This window comes from Bombyx mandarina, chromosome 01, assembly GCF_030267445.1.
Source record: "Bombyx mandarina strain Sakado chromosome 01, ASM3026744v2".
NCBI classification, from domain to species: Eukaryota; Metazoa; Arthropoda; class Insecta; order Lepidoptera; family Bombycidae; genus Bombyx; species Bombyx mandarina.
In genome coordinates, this window is record NC_143208.1 from 11692154 (window position 1) to 11705795 (window position 13642).

At 34.1% G+C, this 13642-nt stretch overlaps 2 protein-coding genes across 3 annotated transcripts in view; one reads left to right on the top strand and one right to left on the bottom strand.

Annotated features, from left to right (window-relative positions):
• The window catches only part of magu (SPARC related modular calcium binding-like protein magu), a 33103-nt gene extending 29955 nt beyond the window's left edge, over positions 1-3148 (top strand). For both annotated transcript variants that reach the window (XM_028179621.2, XM_028179622.2), the window contains exon 12: positions 953-3148. In XM_028179621.2, the coding sequence (XP_028035422.1) occupies positions 953-1032 (80 nt within the window). In that variant the 3' untranslated portion in view covers positions 1033-3148. The remainder of the gene's footprint in view (positions 1-952) is intronic.
• Positions 2970-13262, bottom strand: LOC114246888 (uncharacterized). Its single transcript, XM_028179620.2, has 9 exons — positions 12942-13262; positions 10988-11188; positions 10668-10784; positions 9505-9633; positions 7705-8963; positions 6306-7497; positions 5147-5304; positions 4658-5048; positions 2970-4220 (listed from the first exon to the last, which is right to left on the bottom strand). Exons 1-9 carry the CDS (start codon positions 13096-13098, stop codon positions 4012-4014), a joined length of 3813 nt encoding a protein of 1270 aa, XP_028035421.2. The 5' UTR covers positions 13099-13262; the 3' UTR covers positions 2970-4011.
• Between the last annotated feature and the right edge of the window lie 380 nt (positions 13263-13642).

The following is a 13642-nucleotide window of genomic DNA, read 5'->3' on the forward strand; positions in this document are numbered from 1 at the left end:
AATCTGTATATGCGTCAATGTAGGCGTGAGAGCACGTACGGTTAGCAAACAAAAATTCAAGCTACGGCTTTCACTCATTTTTTATATTATAAGTACTTTTTAATTTACTTATTAGGCGTAGTCAAAATAAAAAATAAACAACAACGTACTTTACAACGGTACTTTATATCTAACTACTAATTTACATAAATAATAATAATTAATTACACGTAGAAAATTAAAATAAACACAAAAGAAATGTAATCCTAAACAATAACTTAACTCTACACAAAAGAAAAGGCTCTGTCATTTATTATTAGTAATAAATCATGTTAATTTATATCACTACCTTCATTGAACATTTCTACACTGTCACTGTCATCATCATTGATGGCAGCTCTTTGTCTTGTTTTAAAATTGCAGTTACAATTCGTTTACTGATCCCTGTAGCTTTAGCGGTACGTTTCCGTATATATTAGTCAAAGGACTCAAATCACAACAATAATGACAAGTCCTTTGTATTCCATTCGTTGCCGGAATGTTTTTTTTTATTCTATATACATATAAATTACATGTAGTAACTACATCGATATTTAGGGACAAGTTTAATAAAAAAAAACTTACCTCGCCATGAATAACTGCGTTTTCTTTCACTTTTAATATTTGTCATGTTGACCGTACTTCGTGAACAATAGCAACGTGGAGACAATAAGTACAAGTGAATCGAGCGATGGCTCACTCGCTACGCTACTAACCCTGACTGCTCAGTCGGGTACACGCACTAACGAAAATGTGTATTTACGTTTACAACTACAAATAAAGCCCACGCGCGCTCGTACTTTGCAACAATTATAGTTCGTTGCATGCTTTGACCCTAAATGACGTCATTTTGGTAAAGATTAGTCAATTTAGCGCGCTAATTTATAAACTAGGAACTGTCCATTTGCCTGTACACATCTCTTGTTTTTTTCAGCGGAAGTGACAAAATTGCCGCCTAATCCAAGAAGGAAAGGTCCAAATCCTCTGGAGTCTATTCTGAAAGCTGATGACTGAATCTAAAAAAAACTCCTACAGACACAAACAATGCTAGTGCCTTAAAATTTATAAATTAAATAATGATTAGGAGACAAATGATAAACATTAATATAAATGTTTAGTTAGTTATTTTGCGGAGTTTCTATGAGATTCTCATTCGTGTTTGTTAAAGGAAGAAATTCGATATTATCATAAAGCTACAGCATTTTCTTTTCGACTTTTTCTCACATAAAAATCAGATGATACATTAAAGTAGGATCGAATGCATATTTTATATCAAAATGAGAATTGCTTTGTGGTAAAATCGTTTTCCGAATATTAATTGTGTAATTTATTTTACTTTAATCACTAGGCTTTTACTAGTCTCATAATTTGTATTTTAGATTAAGTAATCTCGCCTTTTGCCTAATGGAAAAAAGTATTACATAGATAATTTCGTTTTATTTTCAAAATGGCTAACTTATTTCATAATTACATTTTTAGAAGGAGGAGTTAAATCAGACCATGTATTCATAAGGCGCATTTGTGAATCTCGGTCAATTATTTCCTACCTATTCGCTTGTAGCTGCGAGGGCTATTCCAACAACGCGCGATTTGGTAGGCGAGCTCATAGGCCTCAGTCTGAGAGACTCGATTATGTATGCATAGTACTATAATGCAATTATATATTGGTCTACTCGGGTGCCGCTTATGGTACCATTGATGATACTATACCAGAAACCTTCGCTAAAATACTAACAACTCTACTGGATACAGAACTCGATTTAGATGAGTAATTACCATTTGAAGGAGGAAATACTATTTTCATATATTTTACGGCTGATAAATTTATCTTTTAGGAATATTCCAGAATAGCAAAGGTGCTACTATACCGTCATTAAAAAACCCAATCATAAATGATTGTCTATATGGACATTTCATCATCAGAGACCTGCAGTGTATAACAAATGCTGCTAGCCGATACACACAATTTCTCTGAACGCTTTATGCAGCCCGTCAGCTGTGTAACATACAGAATTGTTTGTTAAAAAAGGTTCGTTTGCGATTTTTAATCTTAACATGTATGAAAGGATCAAGAGTTTAGTTTTACCTAGGTACAATTTGTGTAACGGTTTCAATGCACCTTTGAAATATGTTTTGTTATCGTCTTCAAAGATAGAACAATTTTAAGCAGTATGAAATTGATTATTCAATATATGAAATTAATGTGCCTTTGGATTGCCACAAAACTTCATTTCAATTAAAATTTAAAATTTAGTCCAATTTTAAAGACGTATTGGCCACTAATACGGTTCTCCTATCGATGAACAAATTAGAACAAACAACAAATATGGCCCATATTGCACCTGCTTTTTATTTGCACTTACAACGCAGCAGAAAATAGAGTACTATTGAAAAAAAAAAATTTTAACAATTATTTCTTGAATCATTTTCAAAAGAAAAAATTCTCAGTATTACAGAGTATTTAGATTTTAAAGGTATAACGAAATTTTACACAAGAAAATAAACAAATTGTTAGCACGTCAAAGGTAATTATTTATTTTAAAGCAGTATTTTAAATTTTAAGGGTCAGTTAATATGGTAGACCGATTGTTTGATTTTCTCAGTTCAGAAATAAATTTACAATTAATTTTAAGAAATAGGACATTATCAAGATTCTTATAAATTAAACATCTTTGTTACGTAAGAGACATTTGACCTTGTCTGCTTTCCTATGTTGGGCAAGAATTTTTTTCCTATTTTCATTTACTATGTTGCTATTTGATGACCATAGCAAGTAGGCCCATGTTTTTTTTTCTACAGGACCCATATTGTGCATTCACTATATAACCAACCTATTGTCAGTTTATAGGACACATACTGTAATAGATTTAATTTCTAAAATGCTTGTCTTTATGTCAAATAACAAAGATTTGTGTTATATTTCATACTATTATGAGCATTAAAACAACATGTATAGTGGAATAGTATATTGCTTGCCTACAGGTTACATTATAATGGAATTTAAATGCATTTGACAAATATACATACATGTATAATTATTATATCTAAGTAACGATTATTATGATCAACTACAATTTGTGATATTTTGTCATAATATAACATTGCTGAATAAATAATTTAAACAAACAAACTACATTATTGTATTTTTCCATTTAAGCAATAGCTTTAACATGCAACTTATTTAATTCCCTAGTATACAGACGCCTCAACAAGTTAATCTCAATATACAATAAGATTTAACTATTTTTTGGTTCTTAATAAATTACATAACACATTTAACACAACTAATTAAATAAGAGTTTCAATTTAAAAACACTCACAAAACTTATTTCAATAAAACATTTTTTCAAGTTCCTCCTCTCTAGGATTTCGAGCAATAAAATTTCTGAGGTCATTGATTTTAATAAAAGTAAGAGTATGTGTCATGGTAATAGCTTTAATAAGATCGAACTGAGACATTTTGTGAAGGTACGTTTTAAAAGCAAAACTTCGAGTTTTGCAGGATCGTTATTAAATTTCCATTTATTGTTATTTTTTGTTAATTATACTTTTTTATGGATGGTAATATTCTATTTTGATTACTTAGACACACGATAATCAGTGTGAAATGAATGCAAAATATTGGAATGCGGAACTGGAATGGATCCGGTTGAATTATCATTAGTTTTTACTTTAGCTCTATTTCATAGAACTGTTACTTGTGAATTGTAATCTGTTTTTGGCATCATCTTTTCAAAGCATACTTTGATCGGTCACGCCGTCACAATAAATGATGTCCTAAATTCAATTAATCAATACTTGTGATTAATTTTAAACGGCGGTTTTTTAGAAACAAACTCTTACTCCTATCATCAAATTTTAAAAAACGCAAACACAAATGACATTGACATAATTCATAGGATTGACAACTTATTATAAATATATTTGACTAAGGATTTCATTGAAGTAAAGTTTATTAATTATACTATTTTAAAAATTGTAATGTAACGTAGTTTAGGTATTGTGGTCAGGTTTTCTGTCACACATCACAGTCTTTTTATACTCGTCTATCGTTTCGGTTAAGATTCTCTGGAAAATGCTTTCGAAGATTTGATTTTTGACGGTCGCTTCGTCTGTGTGTAGCGAAGTCCATTCAGGCTCGCAGCGGCGCCACTCCGCAAACAATATATCATCAATATGGTCAGAACGGCGACCTGATACACCTAAAGTTTAACATATTTATTTATTTGTATATGAAATCGAAGTAATAATTTCGATTACATGCTAAGGGGTACGTATCGCCAGTACTTGCGGTCCGACGATACAAACATTACCAACTGATGATTTAACTGATTATTACATTGACATAAGATTGGTCTTATTTGGTTTCAGTGTTGCAGTTTTATCTTTCAAACTGGAATGCAAAATAACTAAATGGTCGCACCCACTCATTTCCGCTTGCAGGATACCCTTACCACTGATGCATAAAATATATTTGGTGGGTTAGAAATTAGAAAGTAAATAAGTGAGGATCTTCTTAGTGTTGATAAATCACAGAAAATTAGTAACAAATGCAGGAGGAGTTTTAGTTAATAGCCAGAGATACTAATAAAATCCACTGACCTGTATTTTATTTTTTTAATATTAAGAAATTAGTTACCTGATACTACGGTGGGCTTGACACCGCTCAATACTTCAGTTAACTCCATAGAAATTTCCTTAAGTAATTTATCTCCGACGATCTGAGGTTTTTGTGGTAATAAATTGCACGCGTCCCATGGCTTATCACTCTGAACTTGTTTATGTCTTTCGCACGTTTCCTCGCAAAAGTCTTTGAGGAATACGTCGAACGGTTCGGTGGGTTCTATTACAGCACTTGCAGGGTGATTAATATGTTCGTATATTATTTCGTTTGTCTTTTCGTCAGCGAGGAACATACGTGGTCGTTTCGGAATTCGTGGATCTGCAGGTGGAGTATACGGTGGCGGAGGCTTGTCTGGTATTTCTCGTACAACCAGCAGCCTGCATTGTTCCTGTTCTAATGCCTTTATCTGTCGAATAAGAATAAATATTAAGAACAGTCACTCTACAGACAATAATATTATCCCAATACAAATAATCAAATGAGGTTTAAAAATAAAATGTTTACTTCTCTCTCTATAGCTAGCTGCTGTCTTCGCAATTCTTCGGCTTCATATTGCACGGGTGACACCATGGATGACATTGATATATTATCATATTGCACAGGTGACACCATTGATGACATTGATATATTATCATCAAATGTCTGTCTGCTACTGCACTGTTCTGTTGGGTTATAAAACAAGATTTTTACAAGTCGTCGTGGCCTAAAGGATAAGACGTCCGGTGCATTCGTATCAAGCGATGCACGAGTGTTCGAATCTCGCTGGCGGGTACCGATTTTTCTAATGAAATACGTACTCAACAAATGTTCACGATTGACTTCCACGGTGAAGGAATAACATCGTGCAATAAAAATCAAACCCGCAAAATTATAGTTTGCGTAATTACTGGTGGTAGGACCTCTTGTGAGTCCGCACGGGTAGGTACCACCGCCCCGCCTATTTCTGCCGTGAAGCAGTAATGCGTTTCGGTTTGAAGGGTGGGGCAGCCGTTGTGACTATACTGAGACCTTAGAACTATATCTCAAGGTGTGTGGCGCATTTACGTTGTAGATGTCTATGGGCTCCAGTAACCACTTAACACCAGGTGGGCTGTGAGCTCGTCCACACATCTAAGCAATAAAAAGAAAAATTGTAAGTCAAAGCATTTTTTTTTCTTTTTTGTTTTATTGTCAAGTAGCCATTTGTTTCAATTAACAATATGTTCCTTTGGCTGATTTTCATATTATTAATTATATAAACAGTCATATGTCCAGTGACATCTTCATGTTAGACTTAATATTTATTCTCTAAGGTAGGTATACTGTGCCTCCTTAGTCTAGTTAACTGCACTGCTCCTGTGCCTCCTAGGTCCGACGCCAATTTATTGACGTGTTTCAATAACCTTACTTAGTATTTCTTGCTGTAAGCTACTATTTCCTCTTTCACTGTGGGAATATTTAGGTCCATTTGTATGATCTTGTTGCCTAAGTAATGCAGTATTAAAGCAATTCATGTATTTTTATTCTATTTTATTGTTTTGATGGGTGACATTAGAAAGTGGTCGCCTCAACTCATCTTGAAACATGAGATGGGAGTCTATTGTGTAATTATGTCACAGACTGGTGGTAGATACCTGTAGGGATACAATTTATAAATAACAGTAAATCACAAATATATACATACCAAGAGGCGATGGAGAAGTATTTATCTGAGACCAGGAGGTGCTATCAAGCGTTTGAGGTTCCGGTACATATGAAGCGCCTACAGGGACAGGTAGAGGACCAGTCTGCGGAATCGTCTCTTCAAGCTCTGGATATTCTGGTTTATTTATTGGAACCATATCATAAGTACACAGATTCTCTAGTATGTCATCATTGTCGTCACTGCTGTCACAGGTCATTGTTGAGGCGCTTTGGTAACTGCGAGGCTCGATAGGTGCCAGTTTCGGAAGAGACACCTGCACATATTTGTCCTCAATTTCGCAAACAACTGGGGGTTTGTATTCTCGTTCGGGCCTGTTCAGTTGTATCTCCTCTTCTACAAAACTCTTGTAATACTGATCGAACTCCTCGACGAGACTACGGGCTGTGGATGGAGTGCTAGTCATTTCTATATCACCTTTTTGTATTTGCTCCATTAAATTTTTCACAACTTCATTGCCGCTTAACTGATTTTGATTTGACGAGTTTACTATGTTCCTCAACGCTTCCTCGTTCACCTCGTACTGTTTGCCATTACTGAAGATCTGCGGTAATGTTAAATTATGGAAAATTATATTAAGGTAGCCGCCGTCGACTACAACGAAATTCTCCGCGGCGGCGTCAGTGGGCGCAGTCATTAATGTTTCTAAAATACTGTCACCAGTTTGTATACTTTTTTCTGCACTTTTAATGCTAACAGACGTAACATTGGCGATGTCCGTATTGCGGATTGCGATTTCGGAAGTGGACCGAGAGGTTAAGGTCTCCTCGCACCCACTACTAGACAAATCGAAGCACTTCAACGGAACAATGTTCCTATCTGAACCGTTCCTTTTCAATTTCTTTTTCTCGATTAGATGCTCAACGTCTACGTTGTTTTTCAATTTGAGTTCAATGTTCTTCTTGGTCTTGATTAGGGCGTCTTTACGTTTTTCCGAAAGCGTCAACAGTGCTTTACGCATACGATGCATTTCCCCACATTCGTGCTGTAATTTTAAAAGAGCGCCGCGCTGTTTCTTCTTTAACGTCGACACGTCAGTGTTTTCGTGTTTTTTCTTATTCTCTAGCCATAATATTTGCGATTTTGTGAAGTCCTTCAGAGCGTCTTCGCGCATCTTAAGTACATACAAGAGATTTCTGGCTCGCCTTTGCTCATCGCGTATGAGTAAATTGAGCTGGAAACAAATCACAAAACAAACATTAATCGTTTTCGTTTTACTTGCTCTACTAAAAATAACGTGTAATCAGTGCCTTATTTATTTGGTTAATGACAACTTATAATACAATTAGCCTAATGTGATATTAATTTAAAATAAATGATGTTCAGTACTGTGAAAGGATTTAAAATAATATCTATAATGTAATCTGCATACAACACTCACCAGACAAAGGCTCTTCGTTGCCATTGTTTGGCCATTCTCGAGACTAGTGCCATTTTCGAATTTCGGTAACAATTCCAAATATTCAGTGGCCTTGATGTCAAAATCGGAATCGTATAAAATCGGATTTTTAATCAAATTTTCAACTTTATTCGTCGACAAACATTTATTCGACAACGAACAGTTTTCTAAATATTGTAGAGATTCAAAAAATGAATCAATGAAGTTGAATTCCCTCTGGAACTGTTCGCACATGAAATCGCTCTGCGCCAAACTGTTCACTTTTATAGAACTAATTATTTCCGAAGGTTTCATCAACTTGTAGGTGTCGGAGGCGTGCGAGTAATGTAATGACTTGATTTCGTTGCGACATTTGTGTTCCTTATCGTCTTCATTATCTTTAGTTTCTTCATTATTGTGATTCGTAATAAATTGTGATGTATTCATTGCGTCTCTATTCTTTTTTATTTCATTTTTAAAAACCGATATAACGTTCATAGGGTAAGACATTGGACTAGATGAGGGTACAGAGGCGGCTTCGTCGCTACTGCTGACCACTTGAATGTTGATCTTCTGTTTGGTTGTATACGTTAAAGTGGCACGACTTATTATATAGGAACCGGTCTTGCGAACAAACGAATCGTCTTCCTGATCGGACGTCGTTTTCATAGACGGAATTTTCATGTTCGGTAGCGATTCACTTTGCTGGTACTTGTTGTGTTCTTTAGTTAATGTGACGTTTGGTATTTCAAGACTGTCGAACGTCGCCTTGATTAGTTCGGTCTGTGCGTCGGTGCTTTGCATGCTTTTGTAGACGGGACTGCAGTCGAATTCGTCCATGCCCGTCATTCGGTCGACGGTGGGCGGGAGGGGTTCGGTATTGATGTGAACGTCCTCAAAATATACGAAATCCCGCATATCTGTACCGCAATCGATCGTGTTCGTTTTCTGGATTCGTTTAGGAGCAACGTTTTTGTGTTCGTTGCGACGCGTTTCGCATTTCTCTTCGAACGGTACATGAATTATAGTTATCGGTTTGTTTTGCGTCTGTTTCAATATTTTCACGTTATTTTTATTGGATTGCATTGACGTCTTCCCTGTGTGAGTCTTCAACCTCCTCGCTGAACTATCGGCTCTACGATTGTCGCGGATGTTCGTTTTTGCCATATCTAATTCCTTACTGTTCTCATCCGTATCGACTATGTTTTTACTGAGATTAATTTTAACGGGTGAATACGTGCTCCGATTATTGTAAACGTTATCTGAAATATTAAATTTGTTTATGCTGAAAACTGTTGAAAAATTGCGTTCGCCTCTTTATGTTATATGGAATATGGATTCGGTTATCGCGGAATGCTGTTTGCTGATATACGTATTCGAGAACTGATCAATTCGCGATGCCAATTAAACCGTTAACCTGATGTCATCTAGCAGATAATAAGTGAGATATGATTTTTATTAATTGATCTTTATTAATGTACATATATGTAATAAACTAGCTGACCCGGCAGACTTCGTAGTGCCTCAATCGATAAATAAAAGAACTAAACTTTTATATAGAATAAACTTAAAACAAACAAAAGGAATCCGTCCGACGGGGGACACGTCAAAGGGAAAACAAAATTGTTATTTTTATTTAATTCCGAGAATTTTCATACTTTTATACCTTTTAAACCTTCTCTGGACTTCCACAAATAATTCAAGACCAAAATTAGCCAAATCGGTCAAGCCGTTTTCATGTTATGTCGTGACAACGGAAAACGGGTTTCATTTTTATATATATAGATTTAATATGCATATTACCTTTGTCTTTGAGATTGCGCATTTTAATATTACTTTCCGTCGTATCGAAAGATTGTTTTTCTTTCGTGTTCGATTTCTTAGTATTGTATAAATTAGTGGTTTTGGTGCCAGCCTTAGTTCCTTTGTTACCTGAAAATTTTAAATGTAAATAATTACAATCAATAATTTAAACAAACACTTAGCCGTTCTTTAACAATTTTAATTAATTGTATATCTCTAATCTTTTTTGAATATGACTTTTTAGACCTACATATATTACATTCTTAGCTTGAATACATTGAATACATTTAATTAGCTTGAATACTTTTAAATACATTGAAAATTATAAATGAATTATTTACTGTCTTAAGATAAGCAGAAATGAATTTTTATTCGTAATTTTAATTCGATAATCGTGGGTTATCTCAGGTTATCTCAAGGTGCAGTTCAGAGAAATGTTTGTGACATAGGTAGGTGATAAATTCGTTTACACGTCAGGAGCAAACAGATACGCAAAAGCTCAATTGTGTCCCCAATATTGCTAATGTCGGGTGGACTGTATACCGAGCTGACAGCATCAGCTATTTAAAAAAGGAAAGTATAAGATTTTTTTAATTGGTATTCTATATATATTTTGGGATATATATATTATTGTTCTCTAAGCACTCTTTTATACATTACCTGGTATAAAGATTAAAAAAAATTTAAAATCGTTAATTTAAAAAAAGAGATGCCCTTTGTGCATTGTGGCATTAAAAAAGGAGTGCGTGTACTTATGTACGCGCGTAAGAAGTTATACTTTATTTTTATAAAGTTTATTTCTATTATATTTTATATATTAAATAATTAATAATAAATATTTAACGTTAATAATTTAATAATATTTAGTATGAATTATATTAAATAATAATTTTGTCATTTATATTACTAAAAAATGAATGCTAATAACACTTTTTTTACGAGTGTACATGCGCGAAAATTCACCTGCGGCTATATTCAGACACGTCAAGTTACGTCGGTCGTATTGTAATGAGCGATTTAGTGGGCAACTTCATTCTGATAATTTTGTGTCACGGTGCGCGCGCATCGTAAAATTTCACTCTCATAAAATTTTCATAACGCGCCTAAAGAAGTATAACTTCAAAAATTGAATGATTTGAAAAATCAAATTAGGACAATATTACATTTTGTAGATGTTGATAATCTCGACGTGCTTCGCTGTGAATTCTGCTTTTCTTCTTTAAAATCTGTTGCAACGGACCGACTAGATGTTTTGACAGAGTTCGATTTGCGATCTTTGACTGTTGACAAAAATATACTAGTAAAATATACAGTATTAAAGTTAATCAATGACTTTTTTATAACCTTAAGACATTATCATATTTTTTAATCTTTCTCTATCCTATTCGACATTTTTAAATAATTTGCATAATGCTGATATATATCGTATTGCAAAATTTAATTTGTAAAAAGGGAATGAATAAAAAAAACTGTTTCAACTCACAGAATCTAGGATGAAAATCATTTTCATCATCTTCACTGATAGTTACAATTTTTCTTTTGGAATTGCTGTTTGCCATTCTGCCTATTTGAACAGATATGGTATCCGGCTTCAACGACCTACTTGTCTTTGATTCTTCATCTTCAAGTGTTATAATACGACGTACTCTTGGCTGCTGAAAGTATGTTCCTTTGTCCCATGACACTAGACAAAAAAAAACACACAACATAATGTAAATACTCATCATAATAATATCCAATTTAAAAAAACACTTAAAGTTGCAATATAAATGTATGTATGTAAAAAATTTATACCATTGGGACTGTTGAAGAATATATGTTTTTCTTGGTGAAGCATGTACTGTCTATAAAGGCTATTGATTCCTTTAATACATATTTTAATAGAGAAGCACATGGCTATAAATTTGCTTCACATGAGAGAGATAGCACTGTACCCTCATCATACAAGTGGGATCCAACCTATGAGCACCAACCGTTTTGGCTAAGATGCTGGACAGTAACAGATACTAAATAACTATGCACTATTTTTGCAGATCATTATTTTTAGGTAATGGTCAGGACCAGGAGGCAAGATTTCACTCGATATTGTTTTGGAAACTCTTGAAGGGGCACAAAAGATATCACATTATTGCCTTGCATTTCAACACAGAATTTTAGACATAATGTACAGGTATCAATATGGCAGTCATATAGATGATTAAGGGAACCCCTACTTGAAATTAGTGGTCAGAATGTAACAAGCATCCTCTGTGCGTAGTGTTGATGGAAGCAGGTGAGACATCAGCTCTTGTTGGAGGGTGATGGGAGTTGTAAAACATCTTGATACCGTGAGATCACTGCCAGAATTTGTTGACAAGCGTCTAATAGAGGCCTAGAGGAATGGGGTGGCCAGGATGAATATTTTCCCTTCACACCCTTCACACAAATAATGTGCAATGTAATCTAGTAGCAGAAAATCACCTGCCTTTTTGAGATTCAAGACCACTTTGGTATAGCTTAAAAGAGCTGACAAATGTAATTTTTATCTAAATAAGTGTCAAGCAACCGAGTCCACCGAGTTCAGACATATTGATGGAAACGTTTTTGTTTGGTGGGTTCAACTTTCACATGACCACATCTTAGTCACAAAATGTGGGATGTTGATCTAGAGACACTAGACATGGTCTAAAAAAGTGACATTGTGTTGTAGCATTGCATACAGTAGGTTCAATCAGCCCCTACTAGTATAGACAAATACAGTTGAGAGATATAATGACACCAATGTAACAAGTGCAACAAAATTCCTTATATATATATAAATAAAATAGTAAACAGGGCACAAAGTTGGATTAGTCTGGTAAACATTTGTAGAAATGTGAGGTTCTCAAATTGGGGAATATATATTTTTAAAAAATCAATTTCTTTAAGTGAATTGCTATAATTTTGAACATTGTAAATTCAATCTATGTGAGATAAAAAGCAACCTCTAGTAATCATCAATCAATCATCATCTATCAGCTATATATTATATTGTTGTAGATTAAGGCTCAAAATTTATAAAAGAACAACATCTGTTACAGAAATATTGCACTATTTTTCAGAAACTAACAATAATGTGCAATCCTAGGTAGACCATAATGTGTAAAATCAAATAAGTATCTTCGAATTATCATGGAGGATGGCTAAGGCGACATTTAGTAGTTTTTTTTGGGAAATACATCCTTCATAGTGAAAGGTATCCTTAGTAGAAATTGTGAAAAACATAGTCAAACTGCCTTGAACAGATTTAAACTCTTATTTATGTCAAGCTGTTATTGTCAGCACTACGTGTTTTCAGAGTAATGAAATCTTGATTTTAGACCGAACAAAAATAGACAATCATATAGAAAAATGGATGTCGCAATTCTTAAAAGTAGACGTCCTTTAATCATGAACGAAGGTTAGTAAATAAATATTACCGTTTGAGTTGAAATCGTAATCTGGTAATTTAGTGTACTTTATTACTGATCTTCTTTGTTTCGAGCGCGTTGAAAACGTGTCTGTATCAATCTTTAAATAATTATCAAGTAGTTTGTTAAAATCGTCATCGATTTTAGAAGACGCCGCTGCATCCATGTTACGGATGCTGTAATTTACTTTGTTTAAATCGATTTACATTTTAACATTATTCAATGCGTTCAATTATTACAAGCACTAGAATTTTGAAAACTGGGCATCTTAATTGTTTATTTTTTTTTGAATTTACTTTACTACATTTTCATTGACTTTGGCTGTTGTCAGTTTTTGTCAGTATATAGTGGTTTTACTTTCCAATTTAGAAAGTGCAAAGAAGACATATATATACAGCCAAATCTTTTATAAAATAGGCAGGGTGCAGTGCGCAGTTGAAGTAGTTGATGTTTTGACTAATTTTGAGTAATTTGTCATTGCTAGTCTGGATGTTTATTTTTAATTATGTTTGCTAAAATAGAGTCTTGAAGTAAGTGGCTTTTATCAGACACCCAAAATTATAATACTTTCACTACAAAAAATCCACCCACTATTAGTGATTGAGGGCTTGTTAGCCCACTCGAATAGATACCTATTTCTGCCGTGAAATAGTAATGCGTTTCGGTTTGAAATGTGGCACAGCCGTTGTACTGTAAAACTGAAACATATA